Raw genomic sequence first — 19,867 nt, 5'->3', positions numbered from 1 at the left:
TATTCATGCCGGGGTTCATTTGACCCACATATACCATTTTCATGTTCTTGACGTAACTAATGTTGAAATGTGTTGTCAAACACAAGTGGAGATTTGAAACCAATTGTTATGTGTAGACTGGTCAAGATCGTTGTTGTGAATGAAACTGTAAGCGTCTTGACCTTGGGTTTTATGTAACGACAAGAAATTGTAAAGGGTACAATCTTATTATTATTATTATTATTATTATTATTATTATTATTATTATTTATTTTCCTTAAATTGTACATGTACAATTTAAGGGTGGTAGATAGAGAAAGGGCAAGCCCCACATACACGGAAGTGCCTCCATCTCCATATGTGTACATAAACTCTACTGAATATTTACATACAAACTTATGTAGACAATTTTAAATTTACATATTTACACTACAAACACTGTAGCCTTAGAATAATAATTATCTTGATTTATCCTGAAAATATTAGAGTAAGAACATCCAGCCATTTATACTCTCACTCAGACCCCTGTATACACACTCATTCACAACCACTCCCACACGCGCACGCATACACATTCGCCCACATACACCTGTACTTGCACCCATCCTTCTTGCAATTCTAATTTATACAAGTTATATACATCGCATATGGGTTTCTATTTACATATACATTTTCTTCACTTCGCGGAGGAAGCGAGGAAGAGGAAGTAGCTTTACCTCAGATGGTATAAGGTTCCAGGTACGAGCAGCCCTTGAGTAAAACCCATTTAAGTATGAGGTTGTTCTAGCGAAGGGAGGGACAAGAGTAACTCCTTGGCCTCTTTTAACAGAACGGTAATTGAGCTGCAGGCGGTGGAAAGGGGTGAGGTGTGTGTTATCTGCCAGGGATTTCCTAAGGAAGGCTACATCTATTTGTGTACATAACGAGTTCACTGGTGGCAATGACCTGGCTGTGTTTAAGGGGATGTGTTTGTTAATTAAACGTTCTGCTTGTCGCTGGATACCTTCTAGTTTCCTCATATTTTCCGTTGTCGTTGGATGCCAGGAAGGAAGGCCATATAGTAGTATGGGCCGCACTAGGGAAATATAAGCCGTTCGTAGGGCTTTACTTCTTCCTCCCGAGAAACATCTACGGACGAAACCTAGTGCCCGGTATGCCTTACACCTCACTTCCTCCACGTGTTTATTCCATTTCAGATTGTCCGTAATGTGAATACCGAGCAGTATGATGGAGTTAGAAGTCGGCAGTTGGATTCCACATAGAGTAGGTTGGTTCTGGAGTGGTTGTTTAGCTCTGCTTAGTCTTATATATTTACACTTCTTAATATTTATATACATTCTATTTACCTCACACCACAGAGCTATACTATCCAGATCCGATTGGAATTTTATAATATCATCACTGTTTTTCATGGCTCTGTAAATGAATGTGTCATTGGCATACTGCGCCATGGTCGAATTTACACAATCCGGTAAGTCGAGAGCATAAATCGTGTACAGGAGGGGCCCTATCACACTGCCTTGAATTACTCCAGAAGTAATTGAGGTTTGGTCTGATCTGGCTCCTCCGTACACAACACATTGCGTTCGACCCACCAAAAATGACCTCAACCATGACAGCAGTTTACCCTGAATGCCGTAGTTGCTAAGTTTTAACAGAAGCCTTTGATGTGACACCTGGTCAAAAGCTTTGCTCCAGTCCAGAGTCACACAGTCTATTTGTGAGACATCAGTCTGCTACAAAGAGAACTGCCAGTCATCAATGACTTTCGTTACAAGTGTTGTGCAGGATTTTCCCGGAATGAAGCCATGCTGGTTTGAGTTCAGCAGGTTTCTCTCCTTGAGAAAATCCAACATATATTTAGCAACTAGACGTTCCATACATTTACAGACCCCCTGATGTTATAGAAACTGGGCGGTAATCATCTACGTTTTCCTTATCTCCATCTTTGAAAACTGGCACTACGTTGGCTTCTTTCCACTCCAAAGGTACAGACCCGGTATTAATGGAATAGTTGAAGAGAGCGCAAAGCGAGGGCGCCAAGGCGACTGCACAATTCTTGAGAATTCTTGCTGGCACTCGGTCCGGCCCAGTCGCGGCATGAGGTCTTGTTTTCAGAAGGCTCTCCTTTACTTCATTCGTTGAGAAATACAGGTTGGTTAGAGGGAAGAGAGGGGTAGATGTTGTCCTTGAATATAGCATGTTCTCTTCCTCAGTAGGTACGGAGAAGTTACTTTTAAATTTCCTGTTGAAGGTGTCTGCAATTTCTTGTGGTGTGGAGACTGCCGTACCGTTATGTTTAAATACAGATGGAGCTCTGTTGCAACCTTTACTTCTGAGAAGAGCCCAGAGTTCCTTGGAGTTGGTGTTGAGACTGTGGATGTAAGAATCGTAGGAATCTCTGATAGATTGTTTAGCCTTGTTCCTAGCCAGCCTGTATTTCTCCCACTCATAATCGGTTGGATTTCTTTTCCATTTCTGGTACAGGCGGTCCCTTCTTCGAATTTCTCGCACTATCTCCTTGGTAATCCATGGAGATTTCCGTCTGCTGGTTATATTTACTGTTGGTGTGGTTTCTTCTACGCATTGAAAGAAAATTTTCTTCCAGTCGTTCCATATCTTGTTTATGTCAGTACTGCCGGTGAAATATGAGGTGAGAACGGGGAGGCGATTGGATAGTAAAGTGGATAGATCGTTCAAGTTTTTTCGGGAAATATTATAAACTGTTCTGGTATGGAGTTTGGGGGATGGTTTTATGCGGGTCAGTGTTGCGAGAATTGCCTGATGGTCACAGAATCCAGGAATACTATTAAGAGATTGGACGGACTGTGGTATATTACTTAGGAAAAGGTCAAGGGTTGAGCGTGTTGTTTGCGTAGTACGCGTGGCTTCGAACATTAATTGATGAAGGAATAAATCATAGAAAGCAGAAAGGAATTTATTGGCGAGGGGGTTATTTAGAACAGGCGCAGCATTTCTGGACCACGTAATTTCTAAGTTGAAATCACCGACAATATAAATGGCATCGTAATTTTGTTGTACATGTTGCACAGCTCGAAAGAGAGGATTAGTTCATCGTTCATTTCCGGCGACGACTTAGGGGCGCGATAAATTGATCCAATAAGGAATTTGCGTTTGTTGCACGTCACTTCCACCCAAAGTGCTTCGGCTGCTGTCTCCAGGTGATGAACTCGAGTTGGATTACATTCTGGCTTGGCTGCAATTAGAACTTCCCCTGCAGAGCGGTGGGATCGGTCCTTACGGAACAATATCAGCGAGTCAGGGAACACTTCTGAGTCATTAATTTTGTTGGACAACCACGTCTCATTGACACATACGATGGTTGGGTCAAGGCTTTCAAGCGATGCGTGGATATTTTGTAACCGTCCGTACTGCGCGCACTGAAGGCAAAAAGTGATATATTTTTATTTACATATGTGCATTTAGAATTATTTACTAAGTCACTGGGCGTATCACTGGTAACTGTACAGAACGAGTCTGTTAACAGCGGCATTTCACACTTCCAGCATAACCATGTACGGGAACCGTTCTTTATTTTTCTGAATTCAGACACTGAGACTTTGCGCAGGTTCTATGGCCTTTTAGCGAGCAATTATTACACTGGACAAATAATTGGTTCCTCCTACCACTATTTCCGCAAATTGTGCACTGTTGTGGACCCGGGTTTAGTTCGATGTCCCCACTTAGGGCAAATGCCAAGCAGAGCAGTGGCTGATTATCTACAGGCAGTCTGACAACACCGCTCTCGTCCCTTCACCGAGGCCGACCTATGGCTGCCATCCCCAGACTTTCAGCACTACACCACGTCAAACCGTTAAGAGTACATTTTTCACTCACCAATAGTTTTTCCAATAGAATTATGTTTTCCAGGTATCCAGGAGGGTTATCTGAAGCGATTGTAGCACTTTTGGAGTATTGCACTGCACTCTTTACCACCAAAAATATAATAATACTGCGCATAACACTCAGCATCTTAGGCAGTTTCTTAGTTTTAGGCTGCTGCTTAATTGAGAAGGAACATCGTAGACACTTAATACAGTCTTGTATGAATATCATTCCCGTTGATGTGTTGCTTGGCCTTTGGGAGGGATCTTAACATTATCAGAGATGCCAACTTTCAACAAAGGCAATTCGTAATGCAGCCGCTAAAGTACCAGGAGAGGGGGGGGGGGGGCATACATTTTTTTCCCCCGAGATCTTACTAACTTATATATCATTGAAAGCTTGTAGTTCCTGTTTGGTAAACGTACACTGGTGACATGCTTTTTCTTTTGATATCATGTGCATCCTCTGCACTAACAGAGCACTTAACAGTTTGGAGTTCATATTAGCGCGGAATTCAGTCTTGTTCTTCCTCACCATGCGCATCTGAAAAATCGCGACTACAGACACTACAAAACACGTGTGAATTACATTTTGAGGAACACAGTAAACAGGGCCATACTTTTGAGTACTCCTCCCTAAATTTTTGAACTATTTTTGGTTTATTACTAGCGTCACTAGTCACGGTAACGTAATCACACATATTTTCCTGCACAAGAAATCGCTTCATTATTTCAAACCTTTCGCATTTCGTAACACACGATTACCATATATGCTAGAAGAGCAATATATGTAAATTTGGCAACTAAAATCACAATAAATACTTCTTCAACAGTCACGCACACAGTATTCACAATTAAACGGAGTTTGTCACCACTTTGCAGCCAAAACAAAGACAAAAACTCCGCAAGATATACCAGTACACAGGTGCCTATATTTCCGATACTGGAAGCACACACTGCGTTCGGCGCGTGAAAACTCGAAATATTCTTAATTGAGGGACAGGAAAGGGGTATAAATGATTACTGAAAAATCCGGAAGTAATATTCTGAGAATTCAAGCTGTAATGGCATTCCTTGTGTATCTTTTTGAATACTTCATACACTTATATTTAAAAATCAACAAAAAATTGTAATTTGTGGTGCGTGATTCGTAAAGGCGTAATTACGATGGGTAATTCGTAATTATTACGAATGAATCATAATAGTTGGGATCTCTGGATTATTCGTTCAATTCATACTAGGTGGACCTGTCTGTTCCGGCAGCTGCAGCTGTAGCTTCAAATCACATTAAACATGGAAAGTATTGAATAGGTGGTTTTATTAAATTACCCTCGAGATTTTATGCCTATATCTTAACTTCTCCAAGACAAAAACTGTGGTGTTATATTGTTCTTTCAGTTTCACTGAGTGAGCAATTGGTATTGAACCATATTTGTTCCCAAACACTTCAAACTTTGCTTTGAGCTGTCAATAAATAGGCACTAATCATCTGGAAAATACTCATGAAAAGCCATTGTTTTCAAGAGTCCTTTAAAGTAGTTACAAAACACAAGATTTTCTTCTTGAGAGAAGAAGGGTAGCAAACCCTGTTCTCTTGTACGGTAAAAGGTAATTTTCGTTACTCGTTCCAGTAAATTTTTCTCGTTCAACCTGGAAGGCAGTAATTCAGAAGTTTCTTTTGACAAGCTGAGATCTCTGGTGAGGTCATTTAACTCATCCTGGTTGAAATGTTGAGGAAGTGATGACATCACTTCATAATCAATTACCTTCGTTAGTATCAGAAAGGTCAGAGGGACAATACTTGTCCTCATAGGATATAAACTTCATGGTTCTGATCCGTATTGAATTGTAATCACAATAGTAATTATTAAATTAATGTTGTAATGGTCCACCTTTCAATACTATATATGCAATATTTTGATTTACATTAACTAGGGACTAGTTTCGGCCTGGGCTGGCCATCTTCAGCCTTAATATAAAACATCTAATAACTAAACAAATGTACATACACACAATTGACATAAAACAAATGAATAAATTATAAACAATCAATATTAAAAACTGGGATGAAATTATGAGAATAAACTAGGCTCTAAATTCTTAGCATCTGGAGTATGTTCATCATCGAGACTCTTTCACGCACTAATATTCACAGAACTGTTAGTTCCATCACTGCTAATCATTACAATTTCAATTGTAAACCGGGAACTGGTAAATGTTGATCATGTAGTCAATCACCAAATCTACTCAAGTGATGGAACTAACAGTTCTGTGAATATTAGTGCGTGAACAAGTCTCAATGATGAGCATACTCAAGATGCTAAGAATTTAGAGCCTAGTTTATTCTCACAATTTCATCCCAGTTTTTAATCCGATGAGTGCTACGCCCGCCTATAAACGGGCTGATGCGGCCGGTCCACCACTGCTACGACCGTCTATAGACGGTGCGCAACAATTTTAATTTTTTTGAGTTTCCCGGTTCACTTTCGAGTGCGAATTTGATCTCTAACATATTCTGCCATGTGTTGGGCATTACATAGAACTAATTGATCAGAGATTATAGCTTTGGGAAGTAACTTACAGAGCTTTTTTGTAGACGTCTGTGGAGTTCATCTGTGATGTAAACAAACATGGCAGAACAACAATCTATTTGCTCTTGCAGCAATGTTATTTTGGTTCACAGAATCTTTCAGTTATTAACCACAGCAGAAATTGATGATGGAGATGATCATTTTCATGAACTGTTAAGCGATTTTGAAAGTGAGAGTGATAGACAGAGTGCCAAAAATATTGTATGTGAGAGAGAAACGAAAGAAGAAAAACACGGTGAGTCAAAAGCTATTTTATCACTGCGCGCGGCTGTGAGCTTGCATCCGGGAGATAGTAGGTTCGAATCCCACTATCGGCAGCCCTGAAAATGGTTTTCCGTGGTTTCCCATTTTCACACCAGGCAAATGCTGGGGCTGTACCTTAATTAAGGCCACGGCCGCTTCCTTCCAACTCCTAGGCCTTTCCTATCCCATCATCGCCATAAGACCTACCTGTGTCGGTGCGACGTAAAGCCCCTAGCAAAAAAAAAAAAATTATCACTATTTTCGTGATGGACGGATTACTTTTCTTAACCAGAGTTTCAGGTAACTGTGACAGGCTCTGAGGGCCAAGTAGTGTCTGATGACAAACCGAAAATCATTGATGTTTTAGAAACTTTTGTGCTAGTGGAGTTGATGCAGATAGTTGAACAAATCGGCATCACAAAATCCAGTAGAAAACATTTAACTATCACCACATTCCAGGTTTGGAAAGTATTTTAAAATATCAACGTACATACTTTTAAGAAGTTACATGAATTAGTTGCCTACAGATTTTATGAGATAATATTATTTTGGGCTCTTTACTTTGTATAAAGATAATGCATGCATGGACACACAAGTGCAATTTTGTTTTCTCTCAAAATAATATTGAACATAAGTGTAGGATTTCCAATGTGCATTTAGATTTATAAACAACCAACTTTTTATAAACATTTTAAGTTAATCACCCCACTGATAAGTTAAAAATTGAGGTTTCTACAAAAATATTTACATATGAATTTAAAAACTCAGCACTGGGGTACCAAACAGTCAACTGGTAACTCAGCACTTAATTTTTTTTTTGCTAGTTGCTTTACGTCGCACCGACACAGATAGGTCTTATGGCGACCATGGGACAGGAAAGGGCTAGGAGTGGGAAGGAAGCGGCCGTGGCCTTAATTAAGGTACAGCCCCAGCATTTGCCTGGTGTGAAAATGGGAAACCACGGAAAAACATTTTCAGGGCTGCCGATAGTGGGGTTCGAACCTACTATCTCCCGAATACAACTCAGCACTTAAAAGGTTAATGTCAATTGTATATATTTGTTCATTTGTTTTATGTCAATTGTGTGTATGTAGATTTGTTTAGTTATTAGATGTTTTCGATTAAGGCTGAAGATGGCCAGCCCAGGCCGAAACTAGTCCCTAGTTAATGTAAATCAAAATATTGCATATATAGTATTGAAAGGTGGACCATTACAACATTAATTTAATAATTACTATTGTGAATACTTGTCCTCACAGAGGTCTGGCAGCTGGCAAAATAACGGGAACAGCACTTCCTCTGTGTAAGGGACCGGGCGTCTTGCAGAGTCTAAATCAAGATAAGTCCACTTCTACGGTTGTTTCGACTGATTCAGTGAATATTTACAAGGCAAAAATAACAGTCATCTAAATGTTTTTTGGGGTTCTCTCCAAACCATCGGTATGCCGAATTTCAGACCTTTTCTTTTCCCGGTAGTAAACTGTCGTAAATGTCCTATACAAGTTTTACAGACCTGATACAGTGTCCAGGTTTTATTTTAATCACCAGGACAAATACGAAAGTATCCAATGTAAGTTCTCTTTACAAAGTCACTAACAGCTTTTCTGTTTTCCTTTACAATGCGTTCTCTGCATATGTAGCAAAACACAGGACGATTTATAAAACTTCTTCTACTTGAACTCTTTTTATTTCTACTAAACAACAAATACAACAATCTAGACCACAGTACGTTTTAGGTTAACTTTATAAACTCTTCCCTAAACACAAATACAATGCAAAGCCAATTACTGTGATATACTCTCACAAACTACCTCAATTTAGTTCAAGCGTTAACTGGGTGCACGTCACTGTATTAGATCAGATAATTGAAGCACACACAGCATTACATACGTTAATTTACATAGCCAGTCGTCCACATGCTAACACGTAGCTTGTCAAGAATGTATTAAATGTTAATTCAGTTACTAAATGCTTACACCATCTGATGGATTTTCCTGGAACTAACTGCTCGTCAGACTGACGATAGGACAAATATAAATACCCAATCCTTGTATATAATGATTGAGAATTGCACAAAACGGAGTTAGAGCTGCAAATTTCGTGTAACCTGCACATAAAAAAACACAGATCTAAAAAAGTAGAGCTGATGGAGAAGAACTGATATCTAAAACAAACAGATCTGATAAGAGAAAAACTGATTTCATATTTAGGTTCAGCAACCCAAATATACCTAAAATCAGTTACAAAATCCTAGGCAGCCAAAAAATATTTTTTTTGTAGGCCTGTGTTATGAATTAACAAGTTAACTGGCAATCAGAATGATATAATGGTGAGACTTGTGATGTCGGAATATGATTTTTGACCAACAAACTTCACTCCATTTCTCCACTTATTTACTGTAAAGGTGACCCTTTACGTGGGGAAACAAAAATAACTAAAATGTGTATGCCAGGAAGAAGGTTCCCCATATGTGTTTGGTTTCTTCAGGCTACAGGTTCCCCTTGCAAGCATTTATTTTCCTGATTTTCCTGCTTCTGAGTCAGGGAATGGCCTTTGTTAATCGGCTGACAGAAGTAATGGTTTTACAAAATGAAATTACTCCATAGAAAATTCAAAATGTTGGAATTGTTTAGTGACCACTATGAACGTTTAAAAATAATTCATTTTTATTTATAAGCATGAATGTGCAACAACCATTCTGGATGAAATCTAGTAGGACACAGGAAAATTTGAGACTTAAACCTGAAAATTTTGTTTACAAAAATGAATTTGATATTTGAATTCTTTGCTATAAATGACAGAAAATTCTCTTCAGAATGTTTATTTCAGGCTCTTAATTATATCTGAAAGTTTGGCTCTCAGGATGAATTGTCAGCATATTTCTGTAGGGCTCCAGGTTCATTTCAAGGATGGGCCGAGGATATTAACCACATTTGATTAATTCTTCTAGCTTGGAGACCAAGTGTTTGTGATGACCCTAATACACCTTCCCCTACACACAACATATCACACTACAAACCATAACAGGAACACACAACAGTAAATATATCCCCCCACATAAGGCTGGCTTCACGGGGGTATCTGTTACAAGTCATTAATCTCATTTTTGGTCCGTATTGACAATAGTGATTACATACAATTTACAAAATATAGATTTAATGTTAACCTAGTCAATACTTACAATACCACATTTTGTGGTTAAATATTTATAAATGATAGAAAGGTTGTGAACATGTTTCGCCCTTCTTAATGGGCATCATCAGCACAATGAATAACCTTAAAACAAATAATTACAATTAAGAATGTTTACAATTATTGGTCATATAAAATTGGAATGAGATGTTAAAAGTTATTTTCAATATCATGATTAGAAAGTTTGTAGCGAATGTTACAAACACAAGTTAAAACTATTGTAGTACATTTTTACAATATTGTCTAAAAAATATATATCGGCATTCGTCTGGAATTGAAATGGATCCTCTTCTTTTAATTTTTGGTGAAAGTCAATGTTATTGTCGTGTTCACCACCAAGCAGATTTGAAGAAAAAAATATGTAAAAAAACATATGTTCTTATTGTAGAAATTAGGCCAGGAATGACCAATTGGTGTTATTTCTTGAGTTAAATTGGTTAAAACACTTTCAGGTGAGAATACGTTGAAATGGAATATACGTTGAAAATTTATCGGATGTACAAGTTGGAATGGTTAATGCTATAACAGTAGTCTTCCAGATTGTTGTGTAAATCTCAATGGTTAGAACTGCAAAGAAATATAAAAACGTATTTAATGTGTATGTATAAATAATGTATGTGATTGTACAGTGTTATGGGTTACATAAAAATGGATACTTACTCGAATGCCGTGGAGTGTCTCTCTTGTTCTGTTATTAGCGTTAGTGTGACTGGCGTTCCTACTATGCGTATTGTATGGGTGTGGCGGAGGGAGGGGAGTGGGTTGAGGGAGGGAAGAATTGGGCAGAGTAATATGTATTGGTATTGGTACGGGAGGGGGATTATTTGGAGGGGGAATTATAGGTTTAGTATTCGGGGGGGATAAGTGGAGTTGTTGGATTGACAACTTTTAATGTATGCAGAATTTTCTTTTGATCTGGAATAACTGTTTCCAATAACCTAGGTATTAATGTGTATAAAGAACTCTTAATCTCCGTGTCGTCATTAAGGTTGCGATCTTTATTAAATGTTTTGTCCAGATAAATATAAATATTTTCTAATTCATTTAGCAGTTTTCCCTTGTTAGTATTCCTTATTATTGTCAGATCTTTTTCTATTGAGGTAAAATGGTGGCCTGTTTCCTTCATGTGTGTACTCATAGCGGAATATTTATTATGTTTGTCAGCATTGAAATGTTCCATATATCTTGTAATGAAACTTCGTCCAGTCTGGCCAACGTATGAATAACCACACTGCAAACATGTCAACCTGTATACCCCTGAACCTGAATATTTGCTGTTATTATTATTATTTATTTTATTATAATAGAAAAATATGTTCTGTGTAGTATTGGTTGTTCTGTATGCTACGTTTATATTATATACCGTCTTACTAATAAACGGTGTATAACTTTTATACAAGGTTTATACACCGTTTACGCGAAATTCGTTACTAATAAACCGTGTATAAGCCTCCTGTGTATACATCTGTTATAGTTATTCACTGAATTGCTTATACAGTCCAGGACCCTAGTATAAGCGTTGTATAGCAGCGAGTAGCGGAAAAAAAGAAACGAGCGAGCAGTTTATTTTCGTGGTATTTATTGTCGACAGTAATATAATCGTTGTAAAATATTCGACTTATCCATTTAACATTGAACACATGTTGAAAGAATGACGATAACGTTGATGATCTTCACGATATTTTAAACATAGAAGACATACGGTACCGTACACCATTCAGAGGTTATGGAAGCTAGACATCTTCGTAAAGTAAAACACTTTAAAGAGACGGAATGACAATGAATAACTATAAAAGAAATGATGGTTGGGCGTATTTTTGTGCAAAAATGTGTTACAGCTTAATAGACCTTTGATATTGCGAGTTTATTATACACTATCTGCCCCTACAAAGATCTTTCTTAATTGAGTACCTACCGTATACAAGGGGACATATTCCTCGAGATAAAAAGTGGCATAACTTGAAAAACATACGTAATATGATTTCCATACTTTGTAGTTGAATACGTAGAAATGTGATGTATAAATGCCTAATAGAAACTTTTTTGATCTAACCTTTCGTTTAGCTACAAAACAGGTTTTCCTTTCTCCTGAAAAGTAAGGATTTTGGAATGTGTACCCTTTTCAACTCGCCGATTCAATTGCAATTGCTTACGTTTTCCGAACTACCCCAGTTAGGACCTTTTGATATTTTCTTAAGCTTTTCCATTTCTTTTTTAGCGTCCATTACACAAGCAAGCTGAAGAAATGTTGATATCAATATAAGTCAATTTCCAGCTGTCTCACGGAATGACAAGGAATAACTATAAAAGAAATTATGGTTGGGCGTATGTTTGTGTAATAAGGTGTTACTGCTTAATAGACTTTAAATTGCGAGTTTATTATACATTATCTGCCTCTACAAAGATCTTAGATCTTTCTCAAATTTGAGTATAAAAAGGGACATATTCCTTGACATAAAAAATGGTATAACTTGAAAACCGTACGTAATATGATTTCCATACTTTGTAGTTGAATACGTAGAAATGTGATGTATAAATGTCTAATAGAAACTTTTTTGATCTAACCTTTCGTTTAGCTACAAAACAGGTTTTCCTTTCTCCTGAAAAGGAAGGATTTTGGAATGTGTACCCTTTTCAACCCACCGATTGAATTACAATTGCTTACGTTTTCCGTACTATCCCAGTTAAGAGCTATTGATCTTTTCTTAAGCCATTCCATTTCTTTTTTTGGCGATCATTACACAAGCAAGCTGAAGAAATGTTGATATCAATATAAGCGAATTTCCAGCTGTCTCACTTAGTGCTGCCACTGCCTTTTCGATATGCCGTGCTACTGTGCGACTTTCCGGAAAGTTTTGCTCGTAGATAACCAGCAGAAGCGATCATAAAGGCGGTGAACGTGCGAAATACGTCAGTGAACTACAGGAAGAGATTCCTACTCCTTGGAACGAGTGTATACGTGCTGTTTAGTAATACAATGCGTATACCTCGTTTATTAGTAAGAAAAATGTAAAACGCTTATACAGGGTTTATTCACTGTATAACTAAACAAGAGTTAAACAACGGTATAAGGACTTTTTATTAGTAAGACCCATATTGTATAAGTAAGGTATTAGTAATTTGGTGGGTAGTTGGGCTATTATATGTGAAAACGGCATGTTTATTTCTGTTAGGCCTATCTGGTTTGAGGTTAGTGGATAGCTTGTTTTTGATCTTATATATCAGACGGTTTATCATTTCAATCTTATATCCATTGGTTACTGCAAGATTTCTTATATAATTTAATTCAGTTCTCCAATTTATGGGAGATAAGGGGATTCTTAAGGCTCAATATATCAGGCTGTAAAAAGATGCCTGTTTATGTGATCCAGGATGTAATGAAGAATTATTTATTGTAATTGACAAGTGTGTAGGTTTTCTGTAAATTTGATATTCAAAGGAGTTGTTAGATCGGGTAACTTTTATATCTAAAAAATTTAATTTAAAGAGCCTCCATCTTCATCTTCTTTTGTAAAATTTACGTTGGGGTTGATCTTGTTTAATTTATCTAATATTTCATTACTGCTGGTGATATTCTTGTCAATTATGACAAATGTGTCATCCACAAACCTTAACCATAAACTAATTCCTTTTATGTTGGTTTTAATTTTTGTGTGCTCAATCGTATCCATATAGATATCGGCTAGGATACCCGAAATAGGGTCTCCCATCGCCAAGCCATTCTGTTTGTAAATTCTACCATTAAACGTGAAATAGTTATTATCTAATGTGAATTTTAATATAGTCATAAATTCTTCGATCTCCATTTTGCTGAGGTTACTGTATTTACTGATATTGTTGTATATAATATCAATAGTGTCTTTAATCAGAATATTTCAAAACATGTTAACTACGTCGAAAGAGCACATTATATGATGGGATTGTAAGTTGAATTCTTTAAGGGTCTCGCAAAAATCAATTGAATTCTTTAATTATTTATACATACACATTAAATATGTTTTTATATTTCTTTGCAGTTCTAACCATTGAGATTTACACAACAATCTGGAAGACTACTGTTATAGCGTTAACCATTCCAACTTGTACATCGGATAAATTTTCAACGTATATTCCATTTCAACGTATTCTCACCCGCAAGTGTTTTAACCAATTTAACTCAAGAAATAACACCAATTGTTCATTCCTGACCTAATTTCTACAATAAGAACATATGTTTTTTACATATTTTTTTCTTCAAATCTGCTTGGTGGTGAACACGACAATAACATTGACTTTCACCAAAAATTAAAAGAAGAGGATCCATTTCAATTCCAGACGAATGCCGATATATATTTTTTAGACAATATTGTAAAAATGTACTACAATGGTTTTAAATTGTGTTTGTAACATTCGCGTCAAACTTTCTAATCATGATATCGAAAATAACTTTTAACATTTCATTCCAATTTTATATGACCAATAATTGTAAACGTTCTTAATTGTAATTATTTGTTTTAAGGTTATTCATTGCGCTGATGATGCCCATTAAGAAGGGCGAAACATGTTCACAACCTTTCTATCATTTATAAATAATTAACCACAAAATGTGGTATTGTAAGTACTGACTAGGTTAACATTAAATCTATATTTTGTAAATTGTAGGGTATCTGTTGTCCGTGAAACAGGACTTAATCCACATTAGTGACGATCCCAGATAACTGGGAAAAGGCCAGGAAAGTAGCAGAATCTCATAACTACCCATATATGAAACATGATCCACATAAACTGATAACACTGTCATAAAGTGAAGACTAAGGAAAGTTTCTAGGATATAACCATTCAAATATATAGGTATTTCAATACTTACAATATGTAGGCAATATAATTTAGGTTTTCCATTTTCTGTACTTATACAAAGCTAATAAAATGCCCACGCAAAACATTTAGACAAAAACATTAAAAAGAGGCAGTATTCACCAAAATTGAAATTTTTCATAGCCATAGGATTTAACCATATATTCAGAGATAATCCTTCAAAGATGCCACAGATTCATAGGTTAAATTCAATTGTTCTATTTTCCAAAGTCTTGATTTCATAATAGTTTTAACTTAATGAGAAGAATTTTTGAAAACCCTTATGAGGTTATGAGTTGTTTATATTTGTCAAATAATTTTTTTATGGAGGTGGTGTTGAACCCCGCTATGCTGCCTCCTGGATATGGCCCTGCCCGTGTTTGTGAAAGTATCACGGGGAATTACAGCAGGGTAAATGACATCACTGCTGCTCTGAAGAAAATTCTTGTAAAGGTTCCCAGTCATCACATTTTGTACCAAGAAGTGACTGCACTTCACGTTCTGCAGATTCCTGTCACCACAAGGTGGGGAACTTGGATAAGATGCACATTTTTGCACAAGAAAACTTTGATAAAATCAAATGCTTCATATGTGCCCTAGCCTCAACGGACGCAGCAGCCATCAAGGAGGCCCAACAATGACTCAACAACAAAGACGTAGTGTTGGAACCTTTTTGCAGTGTATGGCTACAAGTAATTGCCTGATGTGATTCAGAGTTTGGAAGAAAAATGTGTGGTGGAGGAGGAGGAACAATGAAATAAGTTGATGTGTGTTAGAGACAACATTGATGGATTTGCTTAAAGACAATTCTGAATTAAATCTGAAGAACAGTCCAGATGTGGAAACCTTTGCAACTTTGACTGAGCTGCCTTTATGAGTGCTGACAAGATATGCTCCATTGGTTTCTGCCTATGTCACGTGGTGTTTCTCTATATAGGATCTACTGATCACAAAGCATCACAGACTTAAAGACAAAAAACACTGAAATGTTGTATGTAATCTAATATAAAAGTTTATTAATATTATTAGAACCCAGTAAATGGAATAAAGAAAGTTTGTATAATTGGTTTAAACCTCAATGGAGTGATTTTATCAACACTTTTTTTGCACCTCTTTGCATATATTTTCAGAACCTTTTCCTCCCCTTTTCTAACCATACTTTCCACCTTAAAATCCTTTCCCTAGTGGTTATATTTGGCCATGTGTTTGCCCATTGTGGAAATCTCTTGTATTTACTGGCATTAACATGTTATTTGGAACGGGTTGTAAAACTTCTTCCTGTTTGGCCAATGCAACTTGCGTCACATTGGACGCATTTCAATTTATAAACATCGGATTGTGAATATTTATTATCATCATTAAGAGTATGTGTGTTGTAAAAGAGTTGGAATTAATTATTATTATTATTATTATTTATTTTCCACTAATTGTAGTTACAATTTAGGGATGGTGAATGGAGAAAGGGCATAGCCCCATATACACAAAAGTGCCTCCATCACCACTTAAAATTATAATATACAAATATACAATTACATTCTACATGATGTTCTTATATACAGTTAGTGTTATTTGTCCTGAAAACAATGTTGAAATTTTGTTTTTTTAAACTGTTTTTGATCTGGAGTAAATTATTATTAATACTGTAAGTGAAAATAACAAAATCTTCTTTCTCCTTAGGTTCTTTTTTCAATATGGTAATGGGTTTACTTTTTCACTTTGTTGATGATCTTATTGACATCATTTTTGTTATAAGCATTACAATTCACTATGGTATAACTGGTTTCTATTTCTTTTTTTTTTATAAACTTTCCTAGAAAGGAGGATGTTCATAGCTCTGTAAATCATACTGTAAATACAGCATTTGAGAGAGATGTTATTCCTTGTGATTTTGAGACCTACAAAATGAGTCAATTTGTTTGTCTCAGAATCAAGTGTGAATTTTATGTGGGGTTTAAACTATCGAGTTGCTCAAATACAGTATTATTATTATTAGTGGAATGTTAATCTATGATGGTGAAGACATCATCGATGTATCTTGTCCAGTGAAAGACACCATCAATGTTGTTGATAATTTTAGTCTATTATTATCAATGAAGACTTCAGCTAGGATTCCAGAAGTTTCAGATTCCATAGGGAGTCATATTTGTTATTAAAGGGTCTTACTGAAAGTTATCTAGAATTATTCCAGAATGTTTAAAACTTTTCTATTCTTAACTTGCTGAGTTTGCAATGATTGTTTAAATTTTCTTTGATTAGGCTTATAATTTCAGTTACTGGAATAATCCATGTAGTCAACAAGGGAGCTTTTTTTTTTTTTTAAATATATCTGAAAACTTGCACATTCACCTCAAGCAAAGAAAAGAAAAAAGAAGGAATCCCAAATTTAACCTTTATGAAATTTTGGAAAAAACAAACATTTTATTTGATGAAGTAACAGAAATAAATTCTCAACTTAAAAAAAAAAAAATTATCAACATGCCACAAGCGAGCTGTCTCCACCCCTTCAACTCTTCCCCCTTCTCCTGCTATGCCATTTCCCCTCACCAATAATAGCTCATAATAGCTCAACCTGCTTAAGTTTTCAAAACTACCTGAAAAGATGTTCTACCAAATCAATACCAGCTAAGTACTGAACTAGTTTACTACACCAGAGGACCAGTTTAAACTCACGGAGTCATCTTCAGATCAAATATTAAAATTAAGAACCATATACGTGCATACATACAAATAAAAAGTTACAAATAAAATGTTCTGTAATGTCAAGAGTCCTGGAAAATTTATCCTCAGTGTCCTGTTATTTATATTTATAAAGTGTATCACAACACCAAATACTGCATCAAGTTCCATATTTATGATTATATAATCAAGAACACCCTGTAATTACAGTAATGGCCACTGCACTATATGAAAATAGTTTCTATATTTCATTGGGATCCTCACTCGATTCCCATACAAAATAGTGTAAAATGAGGGTAAATGTCTCTAATTTTTCAACCAATCACAAAATAATCACCATCTAGCACCATAGAGTATCATCAAATGTAAACTAACTCAAGAAATATTGATCACTACCTGCCAAAGAACAGCTTGCCATGTTGGTTGATGCAATAGGCCACCATGTGCAGATATTGTAGAAAATAGTGTCTGTCCAGCTGACTTCCGGACTGCTGGTCGGGAATCAACACACAGATCCCCTGCAAAAATAAAAACACAGTAAACCTTTAATGTTGTATCAACTGTTTATTAGTGAGTTATTTTCTTCCATTCACCCACTGGAACATCATCTTCAAAGACAATTGGCCAGATCCTCAAAATAAGCATCCCCACTGGTCCCAGAAATCACAACACAGTTTAATTTAATGATCAGGCATTCTGTTCGTAGTAGAAATAACAGTGTTTCAAAATATTTTATCACGTCACAGATGGGTTAGCTCACTCACTTCATGAAGATCATAAAAATAATAAGTCGTCTATTATATGACGATTTTTATATACTGTATCTTACTTTAAGGTGCAAGTCCTGTACTCAGATACGAGTTTGAATGAATAATGTAACAATCCACAGCGGGCCTGCACAAATGGCTGATACTGAGCCTTCACACTGCCCAGGGCAAGCTCAGAGCCATTTGTTTCTCGCAGTGCTGTTGCCCCTACAGCTACAACGTTACCTCCCTTCCACACAGCAGTCACAACCCCTCTTTCTCTCTTGATCAAATGCATTGGCTTGCCTGGTTGAAAAACCTGGATGGATCTTCTTCATGGGCAATTGCAGCCTTAATTCTGCACCTTCTCCACAATCTGTTAGTTTCTTTTTTGTTTGAATGATAGTACATGAAGATGGTTATCGGCACTTAATCAAACCATGTAACTAACAAAGCATTTTACATGGACAGAATAAGTTATGATATTTCAAAGACCAGTGAAGTTCACAGTGCTGTCAATGTTATTGCTTGCTCTTCTTTTTGTTTTCTTTCTTTCCTATATTTACATGCCGATGAAATTAAGTTATGTTATGTTATCTTGTGTTCTTCCAGAAATGAAGGATGCCCAGGGGTGTTCCATTTATAAAATTTAATACTGCATCCATAAAACACTGTGATTTTCACCATTTTTCAATTTCTCAGCTTATCGACAACAGAGAATTTGAGAACACTAGAATGCACACTCAATAGTCACATGGTATATAAAATTTACAGCTTGTCTAACAAGTGCACAACTGACAAGGAGACATCAAAGGCTAGATTTTACATTCTCCAGAGAATTCAACACATACAAAATACAGTCATCCATACATCTAACAACATTACATAAAACATCAATGAAGACAGCTGGTCCAACTGCCTACCTTTCCTGGGGGCGTTCAAGCTTTTAGTATTCTCAGAAATGGTGTAAAAAGGAATGTGCTTATTTTACATTTGCCACTAGTTTTTCTATATATTTACAAAATTTTAATAAATCAATACAGTTATATAACTTAAAAGACTACCTGCTGTCATTTCTTGATGGATACAGTACTTTTGCATCCATCTCTTGGCACAGGCCAGAGCAAAGTGTACCTTCTACCAAAGTCCCAGTCTCATCCATGGCTGTGACAACATGGAAGCTGCTAAGTAGGGGTTGTGCTGAATAATGATATTCGGAGCACATCCAGTGCATCTGAGTGTTATGAAAGGTGTTTCCCATAGGGTTAGTCATGCTACAATAGCACTGTCTGGCTCAGTGAGGAAAGCAGTGGCAAAATACCTCACTCTTCGTCTTGCCTAGTATGCCTTATTTTGGTGCTGCCATTGGTTTTTGTGGTTTTCCTACAGCTGTATAAACTTTGGTGGTGCTATTTAAGGATCCAACCAGTCTCAAAACAAAACAAAACAAAACATTCTCTTTTAATTTCACTGCCCACTTAAATGAAACAGGGAACAACAACAAATTATCCATCTTGCCAATCATAGCTCTTCAATTAAATATGATATTAATAAACAAACAAAACTATACAGTTATTTTCCCTACTACGAGGAAACTACTGACCAGGTTTCCATACAAAATACAAATGACAAATGAATTCTTTTCGTTTACACTTTTCCAAATATTTGATTTCTCCTTGGATCGCAACTTAAGAAAGATCCATTGCATCACGAGTTTCTAACTTGTAAACTTCTATTTTGTGAATATGGCAAACAGTGGACT

The 19,867-nt window shown here is 36.4% G+C and overlaps 1 protein-coding gene across 2 annotated transcripts in view; it reads right to left on the bottom strand.

Annotated features, from left to right (window-relative positions):
- mon2 (Mon2 homolog, regulator of endosome-to-Golgi trafficking) overlaps positions 1 to 19,867 on the bottom strand; it is a 583,018-nt gene that overhangs the window by 297,185 nt on the left and 265,966 nt on the right. For both annotated transcript variants that reach the window (XM_067140860.2, XM_067140862.2), the window contains one exon: positions 17,756 to 17,877. In XM_067140860.2, coding sequence (XP_066996961.1) covers positions 17,756 to 17,877 — 122 coding nt within the window. The remainder of the gene's footprint in view (positions 1 to 17,755; positions 17,878 to 19,867) is intronic.

Source organism: Anabrus simplex, chromosome 2, assembly GCF_040414725.1.
Source record: "Anabrus simplex isolate iqAnaSimp1 chromosome 2, ASM4041472v1, whole genome shotgun sequence".
NCBI lineage: Eukaryota > Metazoa > Arthropoda > Insecta > Orthoptera > Tettigoniidae > Anabrus > Anabrus simplex.
The sequence above is the reverse complement of the archived record's forward strand: the minus strand, read 5'-3'. Positions and strand labels throughout refer to the sequence as shown.